This window comes from Neodiprion virginianus, chromosome 4, assembly GCF_021901495.1.
Source record: "Neodiprion virginianus isolate iyNeoVirg1 chromosome 4, iyNeoVirg1.1, whole genome shotgun sequence".
NCBI lineage: Eukaryota > Metazoa > Arthropoda > Insecta > Hymenoptera > Diprionidae > Neodiprion > Neodiprion virginianus.
This window is the reverse complement of record NC_060880.1, coordinates 18,299,620-18,325,257: the sequence shown is the minus strand read 5'-3', so window position 1 is coordinate 18,325,257 and position 25,638 is coordinate 18,299,620. Positions and strand designations below refer to the sequence as shown.

General features: G+C 38.3%; 3 protein-coding genes across 3 annotated transcripts; 1 reads left to right on the top strand and 2 right to left on the bottom strand.

Moving 5' to 3' along the window:
* Positions 1-7,148: 7,148 nt before the first annotated feature.
* Positions 7,149-10,651, top strand: LOC124302943 (pyridoxal phosphate homeostasis protein). The gene is made up of 4 exons (XM_046759552.1): positions 7,149-7,304; positions 9,468-9,828; positions 9,956-10,197; positions 10,268-10,651. The coding sequence occupies exons 1-4, from the start codon at positions 7,185-7,187 to the stop codon at positions 10,337-10,339; spliced, it is 795 nt and encodes a 264-aa protein (XP_046615508.1). The 5' UTR covers positions 7,149-7,184; the 3' UTR covers positions 10,340-10,651.
* A 25-nt stretch (positions 10,652-10,676) lies between these two features.
* On the bottom strand, positions 10,677-12,302 carry LOC124302844 (myosin light chain 5-like). The gene is made up of 5 exons (XM_046759413.1): positions 12,176-12,302; positions 11,632-11,904; positions 11,389-11,558; positions 10,959-11,051; positions 10,677-10,896 (listed from the first exon to the last, which is right to left on the bottom strand). The coding sequence occupies exons 1-5, from the start codon at positions 12,233-12,235 to the stop codon at positions 10,677-10,679; spliced, it is 816 nt and encodes a 271-aa protein (XP_046615369.1). The 5' UTR covers positions 12,236-12,302.
* Positions 12,303-16,304: 4,002 nt separating this feature from the next.
* On the bottom strand, positions 16,305-20,737 carry LOC124302944 (myosin regulatory light chain 2). Its single transcript, XM_046759553.1, has 5 exons — positions 20,582-20,737; positions 18,589-18,801; positions 17,943-18,126; positions 17,532-17,604; positions 16,305-17,240 (listed from the first exon to the last, which is right to left on the bottom strand). Exons 1-5 carry the CDS (start codon positions 20,582-20,584, stop codon positions 17,087-17,089), a joined length of 627 nt encoding a protein of 208 aa, XP_046615509.1. The 5' UTR covers positions 20,585-20,737; the 3' UTR covers positions 16,305-17,086.
* Positions 20,738-25,638: the final 4,901 nt, after the last annotated feature.

The following is a 25,638-nucleotide window of genomic DNA, read 5'->3' as shown; positions in this document are numbered from 1 at the left end:
TTGGATCGGTAGCTTAATTATTGTGTAGCTTGTCAGAGGGCCTGCAGCAACTTCAGCAGCGAGTCTGCAGGTAGCCGGAAAGAAAAGTATATGACAACGATCGTCAACGGCGCTTATTATTAAAGAATATTGATACGACACGCTGTGTCGACACGGAGTCGCATTTCCTTCGGTATAATTATCGAGTCGAAGAGCTTACGACGGCTTCTTCTCAGATTAGGTAGCAATTTCACTCGTTTGATCATTTACAATTATTATTGAGCACTGCCTGATTACGATTGGTAATTACAATTACATTTGTGATTTGTAATTAGGAGAAAAGCTTATTAATGAAAATTACGCGTGTATTTTGTGACCGGGGTAAAATACCGTGCAGATTATATTTTTATCTTGCGAGTCGATTCGAAGAAATGTTATACAAGTTTTAATTTGCTTTTATTTTGTTATCGGGGCCAAATACAATACGAGTTAGATTTGGTTTTTGCACATAGAGCGGAACAAAGTAAATTTACATTTTCACGTTATTTCGGTCTGATTAAAAAACACAAAATTTGATTTGTATTGTATTTAGCCCTGATCACAAAATGCAAGTGCGATTTGTATAGTTTTTTTTCTTCTACTACGTAAACCATGTATTTTGTATCGCAGTTTACTCTAATTAAAAATTATGCAATTCGTACTCTACTTCGTTCTAATTGTAAAATTGTAATTTTTACTCTACTCCGTTCCGATTTCTATTTCTTTCCGATTACAAAACGCTGATATAATTTTTATTTCACGTCATCCGATTCACGAATGTAATTTTTTACATTTCATTGTCCTCTCAGTTACAAATTATAATTTTCAATTTTTAACAGGCTAATTACAACGCTGCCTGTATCACTGCTAAAAAGGTGCAGGCGGCTAATCGCTTGTGACAAAAATAGCCCCAAGAACACGAAGAGGGTAATTTATGGGTCTTGGTTGATCTCGCCGCATAGTCAAGTAAACGTGCGAAAACGACGGTCCTCGTCCTTTCGCCTACAGCTCGGATTCTATTACCCTCGAAACATGCCGTGACAAAGACACCCCGCTGGGCATTCGCTGCTGGACCGTGGAGAATTTGGAAACTAGCTTGCCAAAAACTCGAGAGACGGACGGGAAAGCATTTTGAGATGAAAATGGCTCGATTGTGCTCAACGTTAAATTCGTCGTTTGCCAAACGTCTTGCAACTGTTCACATTGAGTTTGAAAATTCGTCCCGACGCATGACGATTCAATCGAGAAAATAAATTTTTGGGGTATTTCAATCGGGTTCGCAATTTTCGCTTAGTTGTTCACAATGTGAAGTGATTGTTCGGAAGTACGGTGCGAAAGCATTTTGTGTAAATAAGAAAGACGATAAAAATCTTGTATCGAGTTTACGGGCCTCGATTATATACGTCTTTTACGATATTCTGGTATGAACTTTTGTACAACTTGAGTTTGTGTTGAGTCACAAATACGTAAATAGGCACGGATAACAGGAAAGTAAAGAAAAAATATATATTTCTATGAGGAGAGTTTGAGAGAAAAATTTTGTCGTGAAAGAATATACGTATTTTGAATGTGTTGAAATAATTAAAAAATCAGCTTTATCGGGATTTTGTCATTATAATTTAAACTGCATCGTCAATCTAAGAGCATTATTGTTTTTCGGTTCCAATCGGAGAATTCCAGGATGTCATCGAACATTTTAAATTTCAGTCAAATTGCATTGATTGCGGAAGCATGATTTTTACGGAAAAACTCTTATTTCGATAATTGAATAATTTTCTGAAATTCGATCAGTCGTATAGTGAAAAATAACATACTTCGCAAACTCAACTACTTTGAGGCTAGTATATAAAATGCAAATTTTGCAAACAGCATTACATTTTTTACTCGTTTTTGTTTTTTCATCAAATTATTACAATTAACATCATCCTCGTTTTTTTTTTTTAATCTCCGCAGGCACGGAAATCGAAATCACCGTAACTGAGACCAAATCGAGGAATCCGGATCAGAGAGCTCTTACAAGGGTTGGCTGCGTTTTGTTTTTGTAATTCAAGACGGGCCGTGTTTTTTGTGTGTCGTGTGTGTGTCGAGGCCTAGGTGACACCGATAACGAAGAACCTGGAGGCTCGGCTAGCCGGTCCTGAGGATAATTTGTTACGCTGATGATCGTCCTCGCGTTCACCATCCCTTCCTACCTTCCTCCACGCGTTCTTTTTCTTCTTCTTCTTCTTTCTCGAACAACAGAAACGTGCAACATCTCGAGTTTCACAGAACGCTCGGTGCTCCTGCAGGGTTGCAGGATGATCTCTGACGATCTTCCGAGAAGAGAATTATACGGCACGGCAGCTTTTCTCTTTCGGCTCAAATTTGTCCCACATATAGAAGCTCGAAAAAATAACGGTACATAACATAAAACGCAAAGGAGGGCTGAAACGCGTGATTTACCGACGGCTACCGAAGCCTCGACACCAATCAGAGACCATATAACTAAACAAAGAGCCGGTTATCTCGGAATCTTGCTGCACCACCGCTGCGCAGGAGACGCGGAAGAATTAGAAATGAGAAGAAACAGGGAAAAGAAAAATGTCCAATAGTATAAATAACGTCAGGTCGGGTCCCTCATCAAGATCGCATTATTTATTTCTGTTTAACGTTTCTTTCTCTCCTTGTCCTCGTACAAAATAAATGTTATTTACGCACTGGAACAAAGAAGAATGAAAAAAGAATAATCTGCAGGCCGTTTCGGCGTTTATTGAAACGTACCGTTAAACTTTTGTACAACGATTTTCTTCGTATATATATATACCGATAATTAATATTCCCACCTTATTGAAAATCAAGTTTTTTTCCAACTGGTAATCATTTTGTTCTTAATGATCTATAATTCGAGTTGGAGAAAAAAAAAAAAAAAAAAAAAGATAATAATTTATACGCCGAAACGAGATGGAATTTCTCACAACAGCTGTAAAACCGTTTTATATAGGTATCGTTATTATTGAGTCCGTAGATTTTCCCCCAATAAAGACATAATTTCGGTAAAGATAATATCGCGGATCTGTACATACATAGCTATAATAAATAAACGCAGGTTCTTTTCGAGGGTCCGTTTTTTGCCTATTATATACCTGCCCAAAATCAAGCATGATCTGAATGCTAATTTTTTGTCTCACTGTTTTCCTTCGTTATTTAATTTTTTTATTTATTTTTTCTCTCACTCACCAAGCTTCGACACCGATCCAACCTTGCGATAGTCACACAAGACCATCGAGTCTCTGGAATAAATTTTCCGTGCAGCGGTTCCTTTTCTTCCGTTAAAATTCACCCGACTTTCCTCCCCCTAAATGAGGCCGACTTTAAAGGACGTAGAGAGCTGGTCTCCGCGACGAGAAAAAAGAAAATAATAAATCAAACGAGATCAGGAAAAAGAAAAGAAACGGTTCTCACGTGGCGCCATATATAACATTTATATTGTTATAAATCGTAATTAACTGCAACCAAGCGGGATTAAACAGACTTGGCGATTATATTTCCTAATGGGCTGTACGGTGTACATAACGAGAACTCTAAAACGATAAGTATAACAGACAAATAGGACAAGGATCGAAGATAAGATCACCCCTATATCGTATTGATGCGCATTCAGGGTTAGACGAACGACGCAACAATATAACCGTGTATATAATACATATGTACCTACATGAACTTTTCCAATAAGACGCCTGCAGCTCACAGCTCGAGTTCCGAGGGTGAGTGTAATAAATTTTTATTTGGTTTTCTTTCTTCAACTTCCGGGTTGTTATACGTAATATGGGACAGCGTTTCTTGTCTTTGCGTATTTTTACTCAGTATTTTATTTATGTTTTGGTTTTTCGGTATCATTTTTCAGCTGATTATGGGCACTTGAAAATAACTTTTCAACGGGTATGGAAGATATACTATTGTGATGTATAAATTTGACACATGGTGCAATAATATCATCTAGATGAGGGTAAAAATTTGTCAATTATATGTCCATTAAACGATCAAACGTTTTTTACGTCTTTGAATTATAATTTTCATAGTAATTTAGTGTCATTTAGAGAACGTTGAGTTTTAATTCCAAAAAAACAAACCAAAAAAAAAAAATTCGAAATTTATTACTCAATCTAAGTCACGTAACTTTATATCATAATTGACTCAAAATATGATTGAAGAAATTAATAATTCTACGATGTATGATGAAATACGTATTAAAAGATAAATTAGATTTTTTTTCACAATTCTTATCTATCACTATACAACAATCATTGAAGACTTTATTGTTGAGTAAATAATTACGAAATAAAAATAAAACAGCATTTCACGGCTTAAAGTTGACGTTTTACCGACAGGTAAATTGAGAAAATTCATCCGCGGAGAAGAAATTATCTTTTAAAATTATCGCACAAAGATAAATCATTTCATTTTTGGCATTGTATGGATCACTTGTCCCACGAGTCTGCAGTCTTGATAAAAAAAAAATCATCAACGCCATCAGACCGAGCTTGATCCTCGTAATATTCTCGATGAATACCTGCATCGCCATTTGTCACGTGCATTATATGCCTATTCGATCAACGAATATGCATGGCGTGTACCGTATGCGCATATATGTATATACAACTGCACGACTTGACGCGCGGAAATTCCGCATCGCAGCAGCATCTGCAACGTCGAGTTCTCGGCCTCGAGGCCTGAGATGAATATGTTCCCAACCATTAATATATGGCCTACGTAGCCATTGTTGCGAATTAGCCGGCATTCAGGCAGCTTTGTTGAACGCGACGGGGGTTGGACTCGGTTTAATGGTTTATAATATGGTGGCTGGATCGAAGGGGAAACTTTTATCCATCCCCCGTTACTCCGTGCACGTAATGCAAGACGAAGAAAAATGGTTTCGACTTTTTTTTTTCGTATGCTAGGCAATCGATCGAAATCTAAAGTTCGTAGGTGATAATTATACAAATTATCATCAAGCGCTAGATGGTAAAGTTATTTTCACACTGAGTAAATTATTTTCATCTGTAGAAATTTGAGCCTGTTTTGTACGCGGGTAAAAATATCTAGCTCAAGCTGATGAAATTGAATTTTAATTAGAAAGTTTTCTAAGAATAAAAAGGTCGTTAATTAATGGGTAAATTCCACTGTTTAATTTGTAACGATAAGACTCACAATAATAGATATTAAAATACGATCAAAGCTCTGTATAAAATCATTGTAACGGAAATTTTGTACAATAGACCTAAAATTCAATCGTTTCAAACAAATTTTCACGCAAAGGATATTTTGTTTTAATTAAATGCAACTTGATCATTGACTTGTGACACAACTTTCGAACGAATCTTCTTCGTTATTACCTATTCTCTTTCGATACTTTTTATTCGAACCTGTTGCACGATCTCAAATTCGCATTTCATTACAAGCCGCGGTATAAATACGATAAAGATGATGAAAATTGATGAACTTAATAATTCTTGGTTATTATTTCCTATCATGCCAGTAGCCTGGGGGTTAAAAAACTTCTACGAACTGATATCCTGCAGCGGTGGCGAGCGAGTCAAGAGGTCGTTCTCGGCTTAATTACCATGTAAATTAATTATTATTCACGCGGGTCAGTTTCTTCTCTCCGTTTCTTTTTTCGCGGTTTTATATGCGGACAAGTTTAACCGAAATAATGATGTGCTTATAAGGCGTGTTTATGAACTGCATAATATATCGTGCCGTATGATCAGCTACGCGGTAACTACGCGTTGAAACAGTGCCGACCGTTTGAATATATTTTTCGACATTTATACACACAAACACCTAGGATTTTTTTCGGGACCTAAACGTCTTGTAATTAAATGTAAATTTTTGATTAACGTTATTTTTTTTTTCTCCTTGTTCCTAGAATTACAGACCAATTTCGTGCGGCCAAGGCTATACAAGTGATTGTAAAAATACCACTAATGATCACTTTAACCGTGCAGCAGAAGAACGATTGCCTAATCCCCGTATAAACCTTGAAAAATGTATTCGCGGTCTGGAATTATAATATAGGTATGTCTAAGTAATTTCGGCCAGCCATAATATTAACGAAAATTGATACATACAAATATTCCGTTTTAGTTGAATCGTAACGTAATAATACGGTAGCCAAGAAGAAGATTATGAATTATGATCGTTCTCTCGATGATCGATATAACAACATTGAGATTGTAAATAAGATAGAAGTCAAATGTATATAGAACTAAGAAATCCGTATTAAGAAAGCATAAATTTTGTTAATTCTATTTACACGTGTCAATCGGTTTATTGGTTTTTTAATTTTTTCTGCCATAATAGTTGGATGTGATTAATTACCGCAGAATTTTATTGGTGAAATTGCTAAATCGTTATGCAGCGTTGATGAATAGGATGTGATTTATAATTATCTCATTACGGGTATGGGAATCTCATGACGGTGCCTGTTACGCTCATGTAACACCAACAACGTGACGGGAACGTCACAGCAGCACAATCAATAAGTATAATAATCAGCGATACATTACACGAGCGGCTTAATGTTCAATTTTAACGATTCCTGTTATATACGTATACATGTAATATGTATAAGCATATACAAAGATGTGTGTGCAAACATGCTGACCAATTATAATATTATTTAACGCGTAATTATAACTGTGGAAAAGACATTTCGCTCGTACATCATCCTGACAACTTTAATTAACATTCCTAACTAATCTTAGATCTTAATTATTCTCTACCCTTAATTTCCTACCCGCCACCTCGACTCTTCACCCTCACGCGATCTGTGAGAACCTACTTGCAGTTATAAAAAAACATATAGCACGGTACAAGCCATTGTGTTTTTTTTTACCGACTGTTGGTAACATAGAAAGGAGCTCAAACCCGACCCTTCAGGGGATAAGTTATTATTCAGATAATTGATTTCTAAAGAAAATGCGTGAAAAATTAATCGAACATCGGGCAAAGATTGGCAATTTCGTGCTAAAGAGATTGCAAGACAACATAATCGCTTCGTAGTCGTTAGTTAGTAATAAATAAACTGGCGTTAATTATTCGTCGCGATTGTGTTTCGTCGATAACTTGACAGCGATAATCGGAAAGTGGCGGAACTAGGAGGATCCGCAGAGCGATGAACTGCTCGGATGCTTCGTTCGTCTGGCGTGATGGAAAAAAACATGTTGACCAGAAAAATGGCTGACGTCGCATCGGGTCTAAGAGCAGTCAGAGACAAGGTAGCAGCCGCATCGTCGAGAAGACATCCGGTACGTCTTCGTAAAATTCAAATAACCTATCTCACGTAGAGCTCAAAGTTAGCGAATCATAATTCACAAATTTTTTTCGGTTGTTACATAAGCCTCTTTGTACCTACGGCACTCGTCCGTAAATATTGACGGTTATGACGGCGTGATGCGTTCTTTAGTCTCTTGATCACAGACGTTCAATTTTTTGCCAAATTCATAAACCCAGAGAATCGAGTCTTCGCTACGATCTGTCAGTTTTGTTTTCGTACCGTGTCGCCTTATTTCTCCTACATTCAATCGCATATTTGTTACATTATTTTCGTACGCACCTTGTTTTCCTCAGTGTGTTTACGCAGCTGTTCACTTGGCGATCGATGCTCTACACTCTCATTTACCGCTTGTCGTCCACGACGCTGGCCGAAGTCTGATCGTCAACTGTTCTCATGCGCCCTCTTCCTTACCGGCAATCGATACGGCAACAATACAGCCCGAACTTACGTTAGCTAGATAAAAAATTAACACGATATTCGAGCGTGACGCGACCGGGGGCCGTACACTATTCAGGAAAGAAAAGATTGACATCACACTCCACATTTCCATTTCCACAAACCGAACGCGAACTCACTTGATGTTCAGAATCCGACCCGAGTTTGACGGCGGCCCGAATAGCACTGACCATAATTCCATCCGGATCAAAACAGAACCTGTACACAATGTCAAGCCTGGAGAATCGCGTAAACAAACGTATAGGTAGTAAACAAACGGAAAGTCTCGAACTCTGGGAAACCTCTGAGTCTATGAGAAGTACATGATATACACCGTTACAACGAAATTGAGAACATTTTTTCACCGACAAATTATTGTTTATTCACCATTGTTATAATATTACACATCCAATGTGCATTGTATTTATATCCCATCTGCTGATATTTTCTGAACTCGCAACGATTTTTTTTACATCTTCTATTGATATGTACCTTGGGGTGATCTTTAGTTAGGGTGTTGATGATTTATTTTCAGACCACCCCCCAAATCGACTATAAATAATTCAAAAACAATTTCCTAATTCTTTCAGATTTTTATATCAATTCTAATCCGTGCCTGTAAATGGATGGATATCGCCATTTAAAATACACCTGTTTCAGGTACATTCTCAGCATATAATTTATTGTAAGAGTGACGGTGTTCGAATCAATCTGTAATTGCGAGGATTTAGTGAGTATTAGTACTACTATCTGAGAAAAAATTCACATCATCATACCAACCAATCTCGACGAATTGCACACCCTAGAAATTTGACTTTTTCTTTTTATTTATAAGAAATGCAATTGTCTATATTACCTGGTATGATGATGTGAATTTTTTCTCAGATAGTAGCACTGATGCTCATTAGAACCTCACATTCATGGATTTTTACGAACATTATTACTCTTACAGTAAAATATATACTAAGAACGTGTCTGATACACGTGTATTTTAAATTGGGAAATCCTTCCTCTTACAGTCACGGGTTACAGTTGATATAAAAATCTGAAAAAAAATGTGAATTGTTTTTGAATTATTTATAGTTGATTTGGTGGGGTGATCCGGAATAAATTCGTCAACATTCTAAATGAGGACCACCCTAACGTACTTACTTATTTTTAATGCTAATGGATTTATACTTTTCAACGGAAAATTTTGACATACATTGTCTGTGTGTAATTACAAGTTTCTTATACGTACTTACGCGTGTCCGATACATATTATACATTTTTAATTTATGGGACATTCGTTGTCTTCTCTTTATCTCGACCATTAATTTGAAATTACGAAAATTGAAGTCACAGGAGTACGTACAGTTTAGATTTGGAATTCAAGCAATACACCGTCGTAATTCGTGTAATTTCCCATATATTTACAATTTGGAAACAGTCTGTACATAATTACTGACCAGTGTACGAACTTTCAGAGTATAAAATTTGGAATCAAATTTCAGAACAAAATAAGCTTTTTCAACATCGTGAATAACTGTTGCATTTAGAGGGTACAAAATAAAACTTTTATACCAATCATTACAAGAGATCTAAACAAAAACTAGTTTTTCAAACCAAGCACAAATCAAAGGGCGTATATTTTGTCGGCTAAGAATTTTGACAATCATTTCCGTTGTCAGCTGCTTATTTTTTTCTTATTTTAATGCAGGAATTAGCGCATTTCCAGCCTCGACTAGTTGCCGTGAGCAAAACTAAACCTGCCGCACTTGTGATCGAGGCTTATGAGGCGGGTCAAAGGCATTTTGGTGAAAATTACGTTAACGAATTGTTAGAGAAGGGACACAACCCGGATATATTATCAAAATGCAAGGACATACGGTGGCATTTCATCGGCCACCTACAAAGCAACAAGATAAACAAAGTCCTAGCCGTTCCAAATTTGTACATCATCGAAACTGTACATTCCAAACAGCTTGCGACTGGGCTGAACAATGCCTGGCCAAAATTTCGAAAAACTGAAGAGTCTCTGCTGAAGGTGATGGTACAGATAAACACAAGCGGCGAAGAAGGTGATAAAAAATTCTATATTTTTTGTTAAATTTAAAGTTGATAAAAACTGTTGAGCTGTCTTTCAACGAAAGATATGCTTCTACTTTTAATGCTTCATGATTAATGATCCTCTTCTGTCGTGCATAGAAAAAAATGGCTGCCAACCGAGCGAGGCTTCTAACTTGGTGAAACACGTGATAGAGAATTGTAAAAATTTGAAATTCACCGGTATAATGACGATCGGAAAGTACGGTTACGATCCCAGCGCTGGTCCAAATCCGGATTTCCTCAAACTGAAAGAATTGCACAGTAAGATTTGCCAGGAATTGAATCTCGATAGCAGAGCCGTCGAGCTTTCCATGGGAATGTCGAGCGACTACGAACATGCCGTAAGCCCAGTCATGGAATTGAAAAAAAATTCCAGATTCATATCGGCACATTCGTACTTTTGTATTGCAGATCGAACTCGGTAGTACAAACATCAGGATTGGATCATCGATCTTTGGATACAGACCCAAGAAAGGAGAATGAAGGGGAATCTCTGCAAATGATGTTCAAAACGCATAAGTAACAGCACCGAAGAGAACCGAAGAATACTTGAACCTGAAATGTACTTGATTTACGCTTACAGACACAATATGTTATACGTATAATATTACCCGAATCGTTTTGGGAGTACTATGAAGAATAGTCGGAACCGTTCGACAAACGCTTTATTACAATTGACCGCAATTGGAGTACTTAAATCACTGCACCTAGTACTTATTGGTCGCGAGTACGTTAACGTATGTATACCTTAAATCGAACGGTGGTCGTATCGTGAATAAAATCCAAAACTTTTTATCACTGTTGTTTTGAGGTATCATTGCTATTTCACGAGTGATTCTAAATCTCTTTCATAAGCTTCCGCTTCCTTTTCGATGTCCCTGGTCTTTTCCACGTTGCGAAGACCGCAAATATCTTGGCAGAATTTCACGTAGTCTATGAACGTGTCTCCGTCCTTTTTGTAGAGCGGCGCCTCCTCCAGGGCACGTTCTGCTTCTTTTGCCGAGAATTTATCACCCCAGGCCTGAAGATCGCGCTTCAATCTGAAAGATTTGAAATGATGATTTGAATTGTCTATCCTGATATTTTATATAAGTTTATTCACCTTTCTTCCGATATCATTCCGTTCCCGAGATAATCCCAGTTCGATAATGCCGCTAGCAGCTCTTCTTCAGGGTCCAGTTCGACAACTTTGTACCTGCTCATGTTTAAAGCATTATCGTTAACCCGGAAATCGACGCTTCGCTGAACGCTGCGAAGTTTACATCCAATTTATTGGAAGAGCCTAATTTTTTTGATGTTCTGGCATCCACACTATACTCTTAAGGGTTTTTAAGAATTTCTACAGCCTAATGATCAGTGTTCAGAAAATGTTGCGACCTCTCAATTTCCGGTAAATAACTTCCGAGCCATAATTCTGAACACTGATCAAAGAACTCCACAGTTTTATGTTCGCGTAAGCGATATACTTGAAATCTAGTTGAGCTTGTCATGAAAGACTGGTAAAAAAAGGTCTACCCAAAAAAAATACCAACCCAAACAGCTTAACAAACGCGTCAAAGTCGACATCACTAGACGACATTTCGGCGAGCATTTGGTCGAGTGCTTCATCAGCAACATCCGGTTTTCCCATCGAGGTAAAGGTGAACTTCAAGTCCTCTTTGTCGATGTATCCGTCTCTGTTGATGTCGAAGAGGTGAAAAGCCTGAAAAGTGTTGAAAATGGTTCTTAACATTGTAATGGAATGATGACTAAACAATGCAACTGTCAAGACTCACCTCCTTCAGTTCAGCCAACTTCCGGAAGTCCGTCTCCCGCAGCATGGTGACATTCTTTTTTTGTACTTTGGACGATGTTTCGACATCCGGTTTTTCCTCGGCCGTCTCATTGTTCTGCGACGAATCATCGGCTGTGAGTTCTCCTTGAATGACATGTTCTTCTTCCTGGATTTCGATTGCCGCATCACCATTCTCCGCTGGTGAAACGGTCGACGATTTTCTGCTCGAGCTTTTGGACTTTCCCTCGGGCGTTTTAAGCGACTTCTTCTTCTTCTGTAATGGTGATCGAGAAAGAACACAAATTGTGTGAAAAAGATATCGAAACTGTACTGATACACTGTAAGAAAACGCAGTGTCGACTCTTGTAGACTAGAATTTGGTACAAATTCAAGACCGTCTGATGTCAATTATATAACACTATCCGATGCTGAACTTCCGAAATGGCCATAAAAAATGGTCCACACTAGCCAATTACAGTTAACTTCAGTACCACCTTTTTTTACAATGTATACTGCATTCCCAAATTGCATATGATGAAAGAGACCTTATCTTTGCTGGGATTAGACTCCTTGAGTTGTTCAGAGGCGACCGTTGAGTCGGACATGATGTAAATTCAGTTTATGGACTGAAAAATGACGCGAAACGCCGTCGAATTGAGTCGAGACGTAATGTGGACCAACAACTGCCTTCTCAAACGTTGACACGGGTAGTTTTATAGAAGCGCGGTAAGTGCCCGACCCCCACTTGTGGAATGAAATTAAATTCATCTCCAGCAGCGAGATGTTTTTCTAGATAGAAGATGAAAGTATTCCTGAGCAGGGGCGCGTTTTTTTCCTGGACCGAATTTTAGTGGAGGGGTAAACACGGACGGTGTGCCATTCGTCAAATTTAAAATTCAAATCCAAATTCTTTGAGAGAGAGAAATCGACTCCCCCCAAATCGCCAACATGGCGCTCGGCACCGTTCTCACTGCCTAATCGGGATCGACGATGAGTGACGAATTTCATCAGCTGCGACCCTGCAGATCCAGTCTGGAATATATGGTCCATTCCGATTACGCCCACCGTCATAATTCGCGTCACTTGGCAAGTACTCATCGTATTTGCGCTTCCTGTTTCCACCTGTTCCTCGGATGTTACAATTTTCTTCCTCTGGCCCGTTAACGCCGGAGGTTGTAACTCCGCGGATAAGTGGATCGCTTCAGTCTCGAAGAAGACGGCGTTCCCCAGCCTGCGCATCCTCCGGAATCGGTGAGTCTGATGATGTTTTTCACCCTTCTTTACACTGAGAAAAATTTTTAGTTCCGGTTACCGCTCATTCCTTAACCATTGTCATTTTTCATCACAATGGAAAAATATAGCTCTAGGTACAAAATGAAAATTAGTTTTTCACCTGTTACCGGAAAGTCTAGTATCCGTTACTATTCTTTCTCATTACGATCACTGTTACTATATTTTCTTGTAACTGTTGCGAAAATTTAACGCTTGTACAACAATAAATTGATGTTAATGCCTTATTTAACTAAAAATGTAGAGTAAACCGCACAAACTGATTTTGCGTTGCGATTACCAAGAAAGGATCGACAATAGCGTAAAATGGTTGCTTGTACCTCGTTTTTCGTAATACAAACAATATTCAAACAGTTTTTTTTTAACGATACCTGTTTGATTGAATTTTTTTAGTTACTATAACAAATGAAATTTTTCTCAGTGTACTTTTTGGTGTTAATTGATTGCATGCAATTCATCAACGTGAATATAGATTGAAGGTTCCGCTGCTGCGTGGTGTGTTGGAAAAAGAAACATTTATGTTCATATTCAGATATTAGTTTTGATGGTTTATAGCCCCTTTAATTTCGACAACGCCAAAGTTCCCAAATATTTCCGTAGGTCCGTATGAATGATAGTGAATTATTGTTAAGATATTATTATGAATATTGACCAAACGCGTTTGTAAATTTCAAAATGAGCCAAAACCGCTGTTTCTCCGCAAATATTTCCCACCTATTTTTTTATCACAAAAAGGGACAAAGTAGGGAAGACCGAGACAAAAACGAAAAATCATTGTTTTTGCTCAAATTTTTGGAGTCCGTCGTGCCGCAGAATTTTTTTTTTTTTCTTCTAAATTACGGAAATTAATAATGAATTTGTTCGAGACAGATCAAAAAGCAACAAAATATAATTAGCGACTTAGGGGGTCCGTCGGTCCCCGGTCTACCCTACATACATTTTGAACACCATGTAACAATTTCACTTGTCGACTAATGAACTAGAGTGTAGTTTTTGTATAGTATTACTTCATGAAAAAAATAATTCGCTGAACCTGCAAATTTCAGTGTTAATATCTAAAAAACAGAAATTTCAACTGTCGAATTGGACTTTTTACTGCAACGGTAAAGATTTCGCAAATATACCCAAGTGGTATTCCTAATGTAGCAAACCCGTTAATGAAAGTTGCAAAATTCTAGGTGTTGCTACAAATTTCCTTGCTGTCTCTGTATACTTCATATTAAAATTTTCTAGTCCACCGAATTATTTTCTTTCGTATTTCAACGCAGAATACAGATCAGATTTTGATTATTCAAACTCTTCCAACCGATTGCGTGAATATTTATTGACTATACAGAAGATACAACTTTTTTAAAAATATGTTGCTCATTGGCAGCGTTGATAATATTTTTAAATTATGAATATAGTATAAAATCATTACGTTTCTGGTAACACGCCAAAGATGTTTTATCAGTTCTGATGAATTTAGGTTCAGTTTCCTTTTTTAATTTGAATAGATGTTAAAAAATAACTTCCAGATCACTTACAATTAGTTTCATATTTTTTTTATATTACTTTTCTGATTATCCGGAATCTACGGCGTCTTTTATCTGACTTGACCGCAACCCGCAACAAAATTTCGTATCCCTGGTAAATTCATTACAGGGAAAAAATATTTTCTGAATTACTTATTCCATATGATCTTTATTCCCGAATGCACTCAAATGGAACGATAGATCCGAGAAATTAAAGCAAAGGAATTATAGATACGAGAAAATTATTCGTAGAATAATCATAAAAAGATAATAAATTTCACTGCAAAAGAACCTTATTTCGTCTTGGTTTTCACGTAATTTTTTCTTCTAGAAGTTTAAAGCGACACATTTTTTTACATAAATATCGCATTAAAAACGAATTCACTCTCGAAAGTTTTGAACTCTTACCACCAATGAAATTCGTACAGCTGTTGCCTGTTCAAATATTTGTTTATATACAGCTTATCAAAATGTAACTATTTTGAATTTTGATGTCGTTCCAAGTTTATGATGAAGAGGCGTCTTCTCTTGGGTATACGGTGCCAGCAAAATTATAGATGCTTAAAGATGAAGATTGGGGCGGACAGATGATGAGCTTAATAATATCGAGGTTAACTGCGTTATTTTGGTTCAAGCGGTCACCCGGTAATCGTTTAACTCAAAATCCCACTATTTAGACGACCGAGTCACCAAGATTCCAGAAACGAACCGCGATCAACGTTGCTCGTAACTAAACCTTGCAATTGAATTATGACTCAAGACAAATTCTCGTAATTTTCTATCACGCAGCTCGGAAATAATTCATCATATGAATATATTTCACGTAAAGTATCGTAGATCAGCTGTTCGCTAAAGTTATGAAAACATAATTTATGAAATATTTGACAGACGAATTCGAATCCTGGCACTTGGTCAACATGGACGCCGTTCACTCGCTTGCAATTCTATTTCAAATCTACGGTAATTTCTAGTACTCGTCAGCTATCGGGCAACATTTCACGCCAAATAAAATCACGGCAAGAATATATAATCTAGTCATCGTTTCACCCGCCAAGAGAGCGTAGACATTGAAAATTTTTTATTCCGTTATTCACGCGTTTCACATGTAAAATGCATATGCCTGTATGAAATCGGAATTTTGCGCTTCCTTCTTTTTTTTTAACATGCACGATTTTGTGCACATCGTTCAACTATGATTGGCGAAAAATTAGCTAACTCTAAGAATTTTTTATAAATTCAATATGATATAAGAGTTGAGTACACACTAAAACAGAGTTTTTTCTACCGCATACGTTATTAATTCTTACACCATGACTGAAATGTCAAAATGCGATATTAATATTTTTTACGTTTTTGAGGCGACTGACACGGGTGAATACTGATCTTATCGCGGCTTAATTTAACTCTTTCGATAAGATCTTTCGAGTTCGCCTTAAAAATAAAAATATCATAGCTTGAAAAGAGTTAAAATATAGCTAGAAGAAAAATTCTTATTTCTAAATAAATTCTATAAAGGCGCTGAGTTTAGGAAGTTATAATGCTATGGTTATTATTCGCGACATTTCATCGGTGTGCTATTGCATAAATTCTCTGAACAGCTTATAAGATCTGTTAGAATTAAAAATAGCGATAAAGGTTGTTGCAAAAATAGGGAACATTACGTTGTGTTCATACCAAACGGGAACTTTGAAAAAATCATCTTAAGTGTTTGAAAAAGAAACTTGAGAAAACGTCTCATGTATTTAGGTCGTTGGCGCGATTGCAAAATTATCTAACTTTTTGAAAACGAACTGAAAACGAAACTATAGAGAAAAAAAAAAAGTTGGTGGTAAGTTGAGACATAATTATATAATAATAATAGAAATCCGCCTGGGCTTTGAAATAATTTTTTATTAGATGAAAGATAACGTGTGATGGATATGTCTTTGAATATGCGTATGGATATGATGAATGATGATACGGTGAAATGAGAGAATTGACAATCTCACAGGTTGAAACAATAATCCGGCGATAGTTAATTTATGTCATTTTACAATATGATAATGAGTGGTACGTACCTATGTAGGACAACATCGCAAGATTTTTCCCCTCCGCCGAAATATCGATCGCAAGATTTTCTAAACGTGGAATAACTCGAGTTCTAGTATCCTATATATGTTATGAGATATCTATAACATACACGATATATACATACATGTACATATATATATATATATATATTATATGCGGAGCTTGACGTGTGAATTGTATTTAAATAATTAAAGTATTATATATTAACAATGTAGTAATATTAAGTACATAAGTATTTTGGATTTTTTTATTCAAAAAAAAAAACTCTGCATGTTGCGTGGAGATGTTTTTCCGAACTGCAGCCGTTATTCACGCAGTTTTTCGACCATGCGCGTCATTTCTCCATTGTACGTTTATTGTTCTTCATTTTGTATGTGGTTTATTATTTTTCCAATACTTTTCAACTTGTCTCACGCATCGACGGAGTCTCTTTTCCTGTGCATCTTGACAATTGTTATATTCACGACTCCCTCTGCCTCGCCAGTTTAATTTAAACCGGTCCACGAGTCAATCCTGCGACGATGGTGGTGATAGTGATTGTTTGTTTTGTTGTTTGCTGTTTGCGAGGTCTGGTCGTCCTTCTTACTCGTCTTCTTCGTCGCCGGTTCCGGTCAACATGGCGATCAGGGACTGTGTGTCGATGAATCCTTTGTCGTCGATGTACATCTGGTCGAACGCGTCGTTGACCTCTCGTGGGGTGAATTTGTCTCCCCAGGTCAAGAGGGCGTGCCTCAGCCTGAAAAAGTTCCAAAATAATTTTGCACTCATAGCTCAACTTGTTAACCAACTGATTAATCACGTCACTTTTCTTTCTTGTAACGAACTTCGTAAATCGATTGATATACGCAGTACATCAGAGTGCCTCAGATCTTACTTTTAGTATCAGCAACGAATTTTTTAATCTCAGACTTAGATCGTACGATTTTAGCATCATAGCACTCGCCATGTTTCGAAATGCATATTGATATGATAAATTTATGTCTAAAATGCAGATTGTCGGATCAATCCTGACAAATTTTGTATTCACCTTTCACCGTCGATTTTGCCGTTCTCGTCGTAGGTGTTGAAGGCCTTGATGACAACATCATCGTCGTCCTGACCTGTGATGAAGAAAAAAAAGTGGCATCAAACTAGGGCTTACGATTTTATACACTTTGGAAACGCCACCACTTTTTGTTACATCAAATTTTCAAAGTCAATGTCCGTAAAATACTTAACTGAAAAATTGGAATTTGGATAAAAATCAACATGGCCGCTGTTGATGCGCTTCACATTCTACTTTGGCTAAACAGACGTTTTCACAACTTTCCAGTTATCGAGCAAAATTTCAGGCGAAACAAAAAGATGGCAAGAGCAGTTCAGATGCCATTTTACTCTGGATAGAGGCCTAGGAGCAGAGTATTTGGGCTTGTGAATTCGATGAACATGGCGAACGTACCTGATCCAGACATGCGGGCAGCGAAAAGGTTGAGCAGTTGGGTGAAGTTGATGGGTCCTGGAGCCTCACCGAGCATCTCGTCAAGTTCCTTCTCGGTAGCGAGTTTACCGAGTGAGTCCATTGTGGCAGCAAGGTCGTTCTTGCCAATAATACCATCCTTGTCGTGGTCCATTAGCTGGAAAGCCTGTAGATCGGTCCAAAGTGAGTTAGGAGCATTTCCGAGCAAGAGACAAACTGATTATCATCTTTTCAACCAACACTTTCCAACTCATTTTCAAAGACAGCTAGAAGATATCCTCGGCCCCGTGTTAAGATTAGCGTGTTCTAGGCCACGCGAGATCATTCTGTTTGTGGATTGCAAGAATTGAGGAAATAGTTCGATACGCTCAAAGGATGATTTCGACCACTCCCCTCACGGAAAAAAACCCACAACTCATAGATGATGCTAAATTCCCCTAACAAAAAAGTCGAGGATATAAATTTACACCCAAGTTGAGGGTTTTTTCCGTGAAGGTCGAGCTACGCGAATGACTGTAAATAATGCCACCATGACCCTGCTTGGAAAATTATGAATGATCTCGTACACAGTCTCGAGTTGCAAACTACTCGTTTGAATGGGACTAGATAATTTCCAAAAACTCCGAACCTCCTTGAACTCAGCGACCTGCTTCTGTGAGAACATGGAGAAGACGCTGGAGCCGGAACGCTTGGCCTTTCGGCTTCCACGGCTGCTTGCTCTCTGGCTGGCGGTTTGGGATGGTGGTTTTGCTGGTTCTGGTTCAGGTTCGGGTTCGGGTGCAGGCGCTGGCGCCGCCGCCTCCTCCTTCTTCTTGGGCTTCTTCTTCTTCTCCTTATCCGCCTGTAATCGTAGTAAAGCGTCAATAATTGGCGGTTCCGTTCTTCACTACCCGAAAAATGATTGATTTCGTTTATTTGGGACTTTTTAGGTAATTGGGTTGCTGGTATGGTTAGTTCATCTGTGAAACATAGTCTCTTGGACTATAAGAGCATGATCATACTAGTATTACTTTACAACTCTGAGGTGAGTTACCCAATCCCGTAATAGTTGAACGGTAAGCTTGAAATATAATAAATGTTCAATGAAACAGTTCACTAAACATTTTCAGTCGATTCTATTACGATTACTATTTTGATGTACAATTCATTTCAACCGGCTCAGGAATGGTTCTCACGTATTTCAACATAGATCTGTACATGGAACATAGTCATTTAAACTGACCATAAAACTTTCAGGGCAAGATGATCCAGAAACCTCATCATGCCGCAAATCTTGGCAAGTAATCTGAACTGTTGATGAAGGATGAATGGATCATGACGACTCGACAACTGTGAACGGACATGACAGTCGGCAGTCAATTCAGCCCTGACGATTACGCGATAATTAGGCAATGTAACGAGCTTCTCAGACCCTGGGATGATCCAAGCGTGGCGGGTTAAATCACCAGGGAAGTCTTGATCGTGCCATGAAAATTTCTAAGGCGTCCCTCGCGTAGAGCTGAGTCTAATTATAAACTTGGCACCGGCCAAGACGTATTTAGACACCGGGGGCGGATTACGCCTCGACCAACGAGACCGGATCTCGAGTTACCGTTTCATTACGTAATTTTCTTATTTCGTACCGCTCGGAAGATTGTGAAAATCGACGTACTCCTTTTCCGCTATTGAACCGGTTTCATACATGTATGAAATTCATTCTTTTTCTGTTTTAGGTGTGTTTACGTAATTCAAAAACATACCGACTTTTTCGCAAGGCGAATGCGTGCGATGGTGGACGCATTTTTTAAACGGTGATCATTTCAAAATTCCCAATTTACCGTTGTTTTCCGTTACACGCTTACCGTGTACCAAGGAAATCTCCTTTCAAGGTGTTTTGATAATTGCTTATTCGTTTTCATTCAACAAAATTAGTGAACAACTTTACAGCTGTCTAAATTTGATTCACAGTCACGTGGAAGATGATTTCAAATTACGTGCAGCGAGATATGAAGAGTGTATTAGTTCATCACGCGTGGATTCCAAGTCGTTCGCGTAGATCTTGGTGCCAAATTCCTCACCGCTATGTTTCTGAATGATATATCAACCGGCTGCAATAACGGGCTTCCACGTACGATTCATTCGAATAGAGCTTGCATAAAAGCTTGCTGATACGCGAAATTTGAAAATATTTCATTTCTAAGTAATGGCAATAGTCACGATACTCCGGGAAAGAAGCCAGACACCCTAACGAGTCTAACGGTGAAGCACTTGGTAATTCTTGTAAAAAGGAAACACTGTACATTTATAATTGAACACACGTAATCCAATTGTCCAAATGAAATGCAGCCCTTGCATCTTCGTGCGATAATGGCATTTGTAATCGGTGTCACACTTTTCCTTACATCACATCCGGCGTATACGGTATTTTGTTCGTTAAACAACATTCACTTGTCATTTTTCCCGTGACTATCAATTTGTACGACATCTTCACTTCCGTTGAAAGCACTTGAGGTGGGCTAATATGTTGATTCGTTTTTTTTATCTTTTTACATTTCGTTTAAACTTGATCGTAATTAATTTTTGTTTTGGGAGGGGAGATCATCCTGGATTTCGTGCGGGTATCGTGTTGGTTTTCTACTTACCATGACTAGTGTTGGTTTCTGGGAGGATGGTACGAGATGGTCACTACGAACCAACTGTCGGACTCGTAGAGGTGGACTTCTCTAAGTAACTTTCGTCCATTCCCCCACCATCCGGAACTTGAGTGGTCGGGGTGGTCTGCCCGGCTACAACGCCAACGTCTATCTGACCATATTTAGTGCGAGGGGAACGAAAATAGCGCCCTTACAACGTTCGAAACTAAAACAGTTACCCAGGCTGCGGGGACTAAGCCTGGAGATCCACGCTGCCATTACCAGTCTTACCCGATCGAGGGGGAGTTCGCCTTTCACTAAACCAAAATATATAAGTCAAGGGTGCGCCGATCCCACCCGTTCTTTCCCAAATACCGATGAGCGCGACGGCCATTGAGGGAACCAGTGTCTCACGGAAACTGAATATTATAGGTCCCAAACATTGTTTCTTCTCTCGAGTACCGTAACTTCTGGCGATTTCGATAAAATTGTGGTTGATTTATGCCGTTCAAACGTCAAAAACCACATTTGAATGACATTTGGACACATGGATCCATTTTTGAGTAAAATCAGTTGGTCGGGACGCGGTTGACGGTATACGTATATTCGACTTCACAAGGCATGTTCTCTTCCAAAAACACGACATTTCCGCTTGTACCTGAAAATCTGGAAAGAACAATTTGGAATTGAAAATCTTGTTTATTTACTAGAGTTTGAGGTTGGAAGCAGAGAAATTCCCCCACTCAAAGGGAAATGGTATGTATCCAGAAGAAATCAGTGCTTTACGAAGTCAAATTGGAATAACGGCGTACCGTCAACCTCAAGACAACCAACTTCAAAGAGTGAACATAAACTATGGATGTTTAGAATCCTACAAAATTTATAGCACCCGAAAAAAATTGTCATCTGTGTTCTATAGTATGTAATCAGTTTCCTCGACACACTATTCCTCTTAAGCGTTCAGGTCTTATAACAACCAACGACGCTGCTTCTTGACTGCTTATAGGTCGCAGCCCCATTTCCTTTTGGTAGGAAGATTCAGAATTGACCTGATTTCTCGGACTTGATAAACGAAAGTCGAGCTTGGATTCAAGTGAGTGCATTTGACCTTCGAGATTATACTTAGTCTGCACGATTTCTGGCTGAATTATGATCACCTTTGGTTGGTTGTGATATAATCGCTACCACCTGCGACTAGCTATATGGCTTCGCCGTTGATTCACGCAGTTTTCGTTCTCAGCTTCCGATCTCTCAAGAGATATTCCAAGCACGTGGGTCCAGGAATAACTCTCTCTGCCCGACATTTGAGCTCCAGGATGCGTCAATGCTGCCGCCGGGAGTCGATGTATGTACTTTTAACAGGTAATCGCGCCCCGGTCTCGTCGTCCAGGGATTTAATCTCTTCTTGATATCCCTATGAAGTGACACTGATCGTCGCATTTATTCCACCGTTTATAAACAGTCCTGTGCAGCAAGAAAAAATCATTTCGTAGGTTTTCGAGGGTTTCATGGGGTGGAATTTATACCGTGCCAAAAATCTGCGGGAGGCTTACATCAATGTTCGTATATACAGTTAGCTCAGTCACACCTTTATGGAAACGATGTGCGGTGATATGTGATATTGTAATTGGTATTAGCCGAATTCCTACACCTTCAACACCGGCATCACTGCAAAAGGAGTCGCTATATCTGAGACGCCAGCCTTCTAAAATTAACTCGAGCGTCACTTATGTTTCACTCGCGTATACAATATTCCTCAGCCTTTTCGTGTTCCTATTATACCTTTTTGTCGCTAGTTTCTGTCTCTTATTTTTGTTTCTCTCTCTATCTCTCTTACGTTCTTTGATTTTCCTTCATTACAGAAGATGACCCAAATACTTGGTTTTATCATAAAAACAGCGCCGAGACATGGATCACTTTAATTTTTACTCAGACATGATGCGATTATGCAGTTTGAGCTTATTTCAAGTTGGGAAAATTAGAGAAGAATTTTTTTCAATATCTAAAGTTTCCCACCATTATGCAGATACGGATTTTTTCAGCTTGAGTTTAATCTGTAAAAATCGCGGAAAAGTGATGGAACGCTGCAGACGATAACAAAGGGAAGCAGTTTTATTTCTGGACAGTCGGCACAGATACAATGCCATCGTTTTTTACGTAATTTATTTTTGTACCCTTCCGCCAGAAGTTTCATACTACTGCGCATATCTATATATACACATATTATGTAGTGTTTCACTAAATGATAATACACGATTACCATCATACACATGTTTGTATTTCTCATAATTATCAGGAACAGTTGCACCCATTGAATGAAAATGATCAGTCTATTCCAAACTTTTAAGAGTTCACATTAAAAAAGACAATTGTTTTGAACTGAAGACACCACTGGACTGGATAATGATTTTTCAAATCTAGGCTGTATCATGTATTCCACAGCAGACATTAAACTATAGGTATGTTGAACATTAACGTCGACTCAACAAGATTAAAAATCGTTGATATATCCATCATTTATCTTTTCATTGAAATTCAGATGGACTTCGATAACGCTATTCGCGTGCTATCGGGGCGAATATTCGCACAATCTGCTGAGAGGCTGGATATTTTTCTTTCTCTGCACCTTTTGTTCAAATTCCATTTACCGAATCCAACGGACACTCTTTGACGTCTTTCCTTCTCGGGACGCTTTGACGGTCTTCCTGAAAGGCCTCTCATAGTTGATGTTACCTCACAATTTCTACAGAAACAAGAATATCAAAAAAAGTAATTTCGGTACACGATAACTGTATCTGAATGGGACATTGACGACAAAAACCAGAGGAAAAAACTTGGTTGAGAATTCGTGCTGCCATTCCACTGATTAATGTAGTATCTAAACTGTACGTAAGCACCTGTGAATACCGTAAGACGGATTTCTGGGTTCCGATTGAGAACCGTTAAGACGTGGGACAGAAAATGAATTCACAATGGGATCAGACCTGAAATCGAAGAACTAATTAATAAAACACTGAAAGCTTATCATCATCTATAAGTATTTCGAAAAGTAATTTGAGTCCATTCGTAGTCAAGCTTTTGGTTTTTCTCGAAGTATTAATTACACGTCTTCAAGAAAGTTATGTTTACATGAGATCATTGATTATTTTTAGCTATATTTAAAGCGGTTAAACTTCTCCTATAACACTTCAAATATAAAAAAAGGATTATGATGTAAAGATAAATGTCCCAAGCCTTTAAACAAGTATGTAATTCGATTTCAGTTCGGAGCATGATCATTAATGTTCTGTACTTGTAGCATACCTTGGTATCGAAGTGTCCTGTTCCATCCGTGGTTCGTTTATCGAAGTCTGCGACGCATTTTTCGTTATGTTTGACAGAAGTTTACAACGAAATCCCGACGATCGAGAGGAGCATTCGGACCTGGTTGGTTTGGAAAGGTTCACACTTTTCAAGGGCGGCATGAACCGGTGCCTTTCTTGCAAGCTGGCCCACCAGGCCCCGCTGGCATTACTATTCGTTTTTTCGAAATATCCGTCGAGTTTTTTTTCAAGGCAGTGAGAGAGAGAGAGAGACATGTAAAACGAAATTAAAGCACTTGAATGCCGTGTATTTCCTCACAGAAAAAACACCCAATTTGGGTGTGAATTGGCACCCCCAACTCATAGATAATGCTGAATTCTCATAAGAAAAAAGTTGATGGTACGAATTTACACCCAAGTTGGGCGTTTATTTCCATGAGGGTTCATGCAGCAATTTAGGAAACTACATTCTGTTATGGGCTAATACGGTTTTACTCTGAGTAAAAACTTTGTTGTGAGGTGAAAAATAATCGTTGATAAAAAGTAGAGAGAGTAAGTTAAAAAGTACACGTCATTGGCGCTCGATCGATGGTGACCTGGATTCTGGATTACAGGTGAAGAAATATCGTCATAGTGTGTCACAGCCAAGACATCTTCGCTCGTTTTCAATCTGGAATGCATGAAATTCATCGTTGTGTGACAATTTTGGAGCTGCAATTTATCACAGTTGTAGAATTTAATCGGATTAGGCTGCAGTACTTAATCACTATTCCAAAATAAATTTGCGGGTGGAAGAATTATTTCTTTCAATAAAAAAAAAATCAGTTTATCGTATCCGATTCATCGAAATTTAATGAAAAAATTAGGAATAAATTATACTCACTGACGCTTGTTCGTGTTGATGCGATGATTGTAAGCTACGGAGGCTAGGAAATCGGCGCTCATTACTCGCTTCCGTTGATTCAGCCTGTGGTTACTGCATAACGGAAGTCCACGTTCATTACCATAACGCATTAATGTATAAAAATGTTACAAACAAAATACTAAAACTTACCTGCATTTCAGACAATCGCACTTTATCCTGCCGTTTTTTAATCTATCCCGATGCCCTTCGATTCGTCGAGCCTTTCGTCTTAATATCATTGAATAAGCATCGCGGTGGCAACGGCTGTAGGATGTGTAAAAAAATGTTCACCCTATAATTCCTTGGTGAGTATAAATTGGATGGACAACGAATATTTTTGATAGAACAAATTTATGCAGTTACAGTATTTTCCCCATACACGTGCTGAGAAATCGCACCGTTCCCTTGGCGAATTTAGGAAAAAATTCTGGCGAAAAAAACCTTCTGAACATCACAGCTATATCATTAGACTCTGTCATTTGGTACCAAATCATTCTAGTTTACTCTGACTACGGTTAATTTACGATTCCATTGACATTACTCGATGTTCAGATCATGAACATTTGTCCAATTGTCAGCTACTCGAAAAAACAAACGGTGAAAAGCCAGAACTCGTTCACAGGGATCAATTTCAGATCAATTCTTTCACATTACCGGAATCACAGTTGCATCGTCAAACAAGGCTATAAGATGTGTGTATTGTTGCGCAAAAAATTTGACTGGGCCCGATAAATGTATTCATTTTTAGATTTTTTACTGGATCTTTATCATTTTCTCGTGACTATTCTGATGGAACGTGCAAATAAACGTTTAAAATATCAATGTCGCAACATTGCCCCTGATGATCTGCAATTCGTGTA

What these genes read in the sequence shown, in the direction of transcription:
- LOC124302944 (XM_046759553.1), bottom strand. An exon ending in AGGTCGCTGAGTTCAAGGAG is followed by an intron (nt 18,127 to 18,588) that starts GTTCGGAGTTTT and finishes ACCGATCTACAG; the next exon opens with GCTTTCCAGCTAATGGACCA. An exon ending in GGCAAAATCGACGGTGAAAG is followed by an intron (nt 17,241 to 17,531) that starts GTGAATACAAAA and finishes GAACTTTTTCAG; the next exon opens with GCTGAGGCACGCCCTCTTGA.
- LOC124302844 (XM_046759413.1), bottom strand. Translation starts at nt 12,235, where the DNA reads ATGTCCGACTCAACGGTCGCCTCTGAACAACTCAAGGAGTCTAATCCC. An exon ending in CTAATCCCAGCAAAGATAAG is followed by an intron (nt 11,905 to 12,175) that starts GTCTCTTTCATC and finishes TCACCATTACAG; the next exon opens with AAGAAGAAGAAGTCGCTTAA. An exon ending in AGTTGGCTGAACTGAAGGAG is followed by an intron (nt 11,559 to 11,631) that starts GTGAGTCTTGAC and finishes AACACTTTTCAG; the next exon opens with GCTTTTCACCTCTTCGACAT.
- LOC124302943 (XM_046759552.1), top strand. Translation starts at nt 7,185, where the DNA reads ATGCTTCGTTCGTCTGGCGTGATGGAAAAAAACATGTTGACCAGAAAA. An exon ending in CATCGTCGAGAAGACATCCG is followed by an intron (nt 7,305 to 9,467) that starts GTACGTCTTCGT and finishes ATTTTAATGCAG; the next exon opens with GAATTAGCGCATTTCCAGCC. An exon ending in CGAGCGACTACGAACATGCC is followed by an intron (nt 10,198 to 10,267) that starts GTAAGCCCAGTC and finishes TTTGTATTGCAG; the next exon opens with ATCGAACTCGGTAGTACAAA.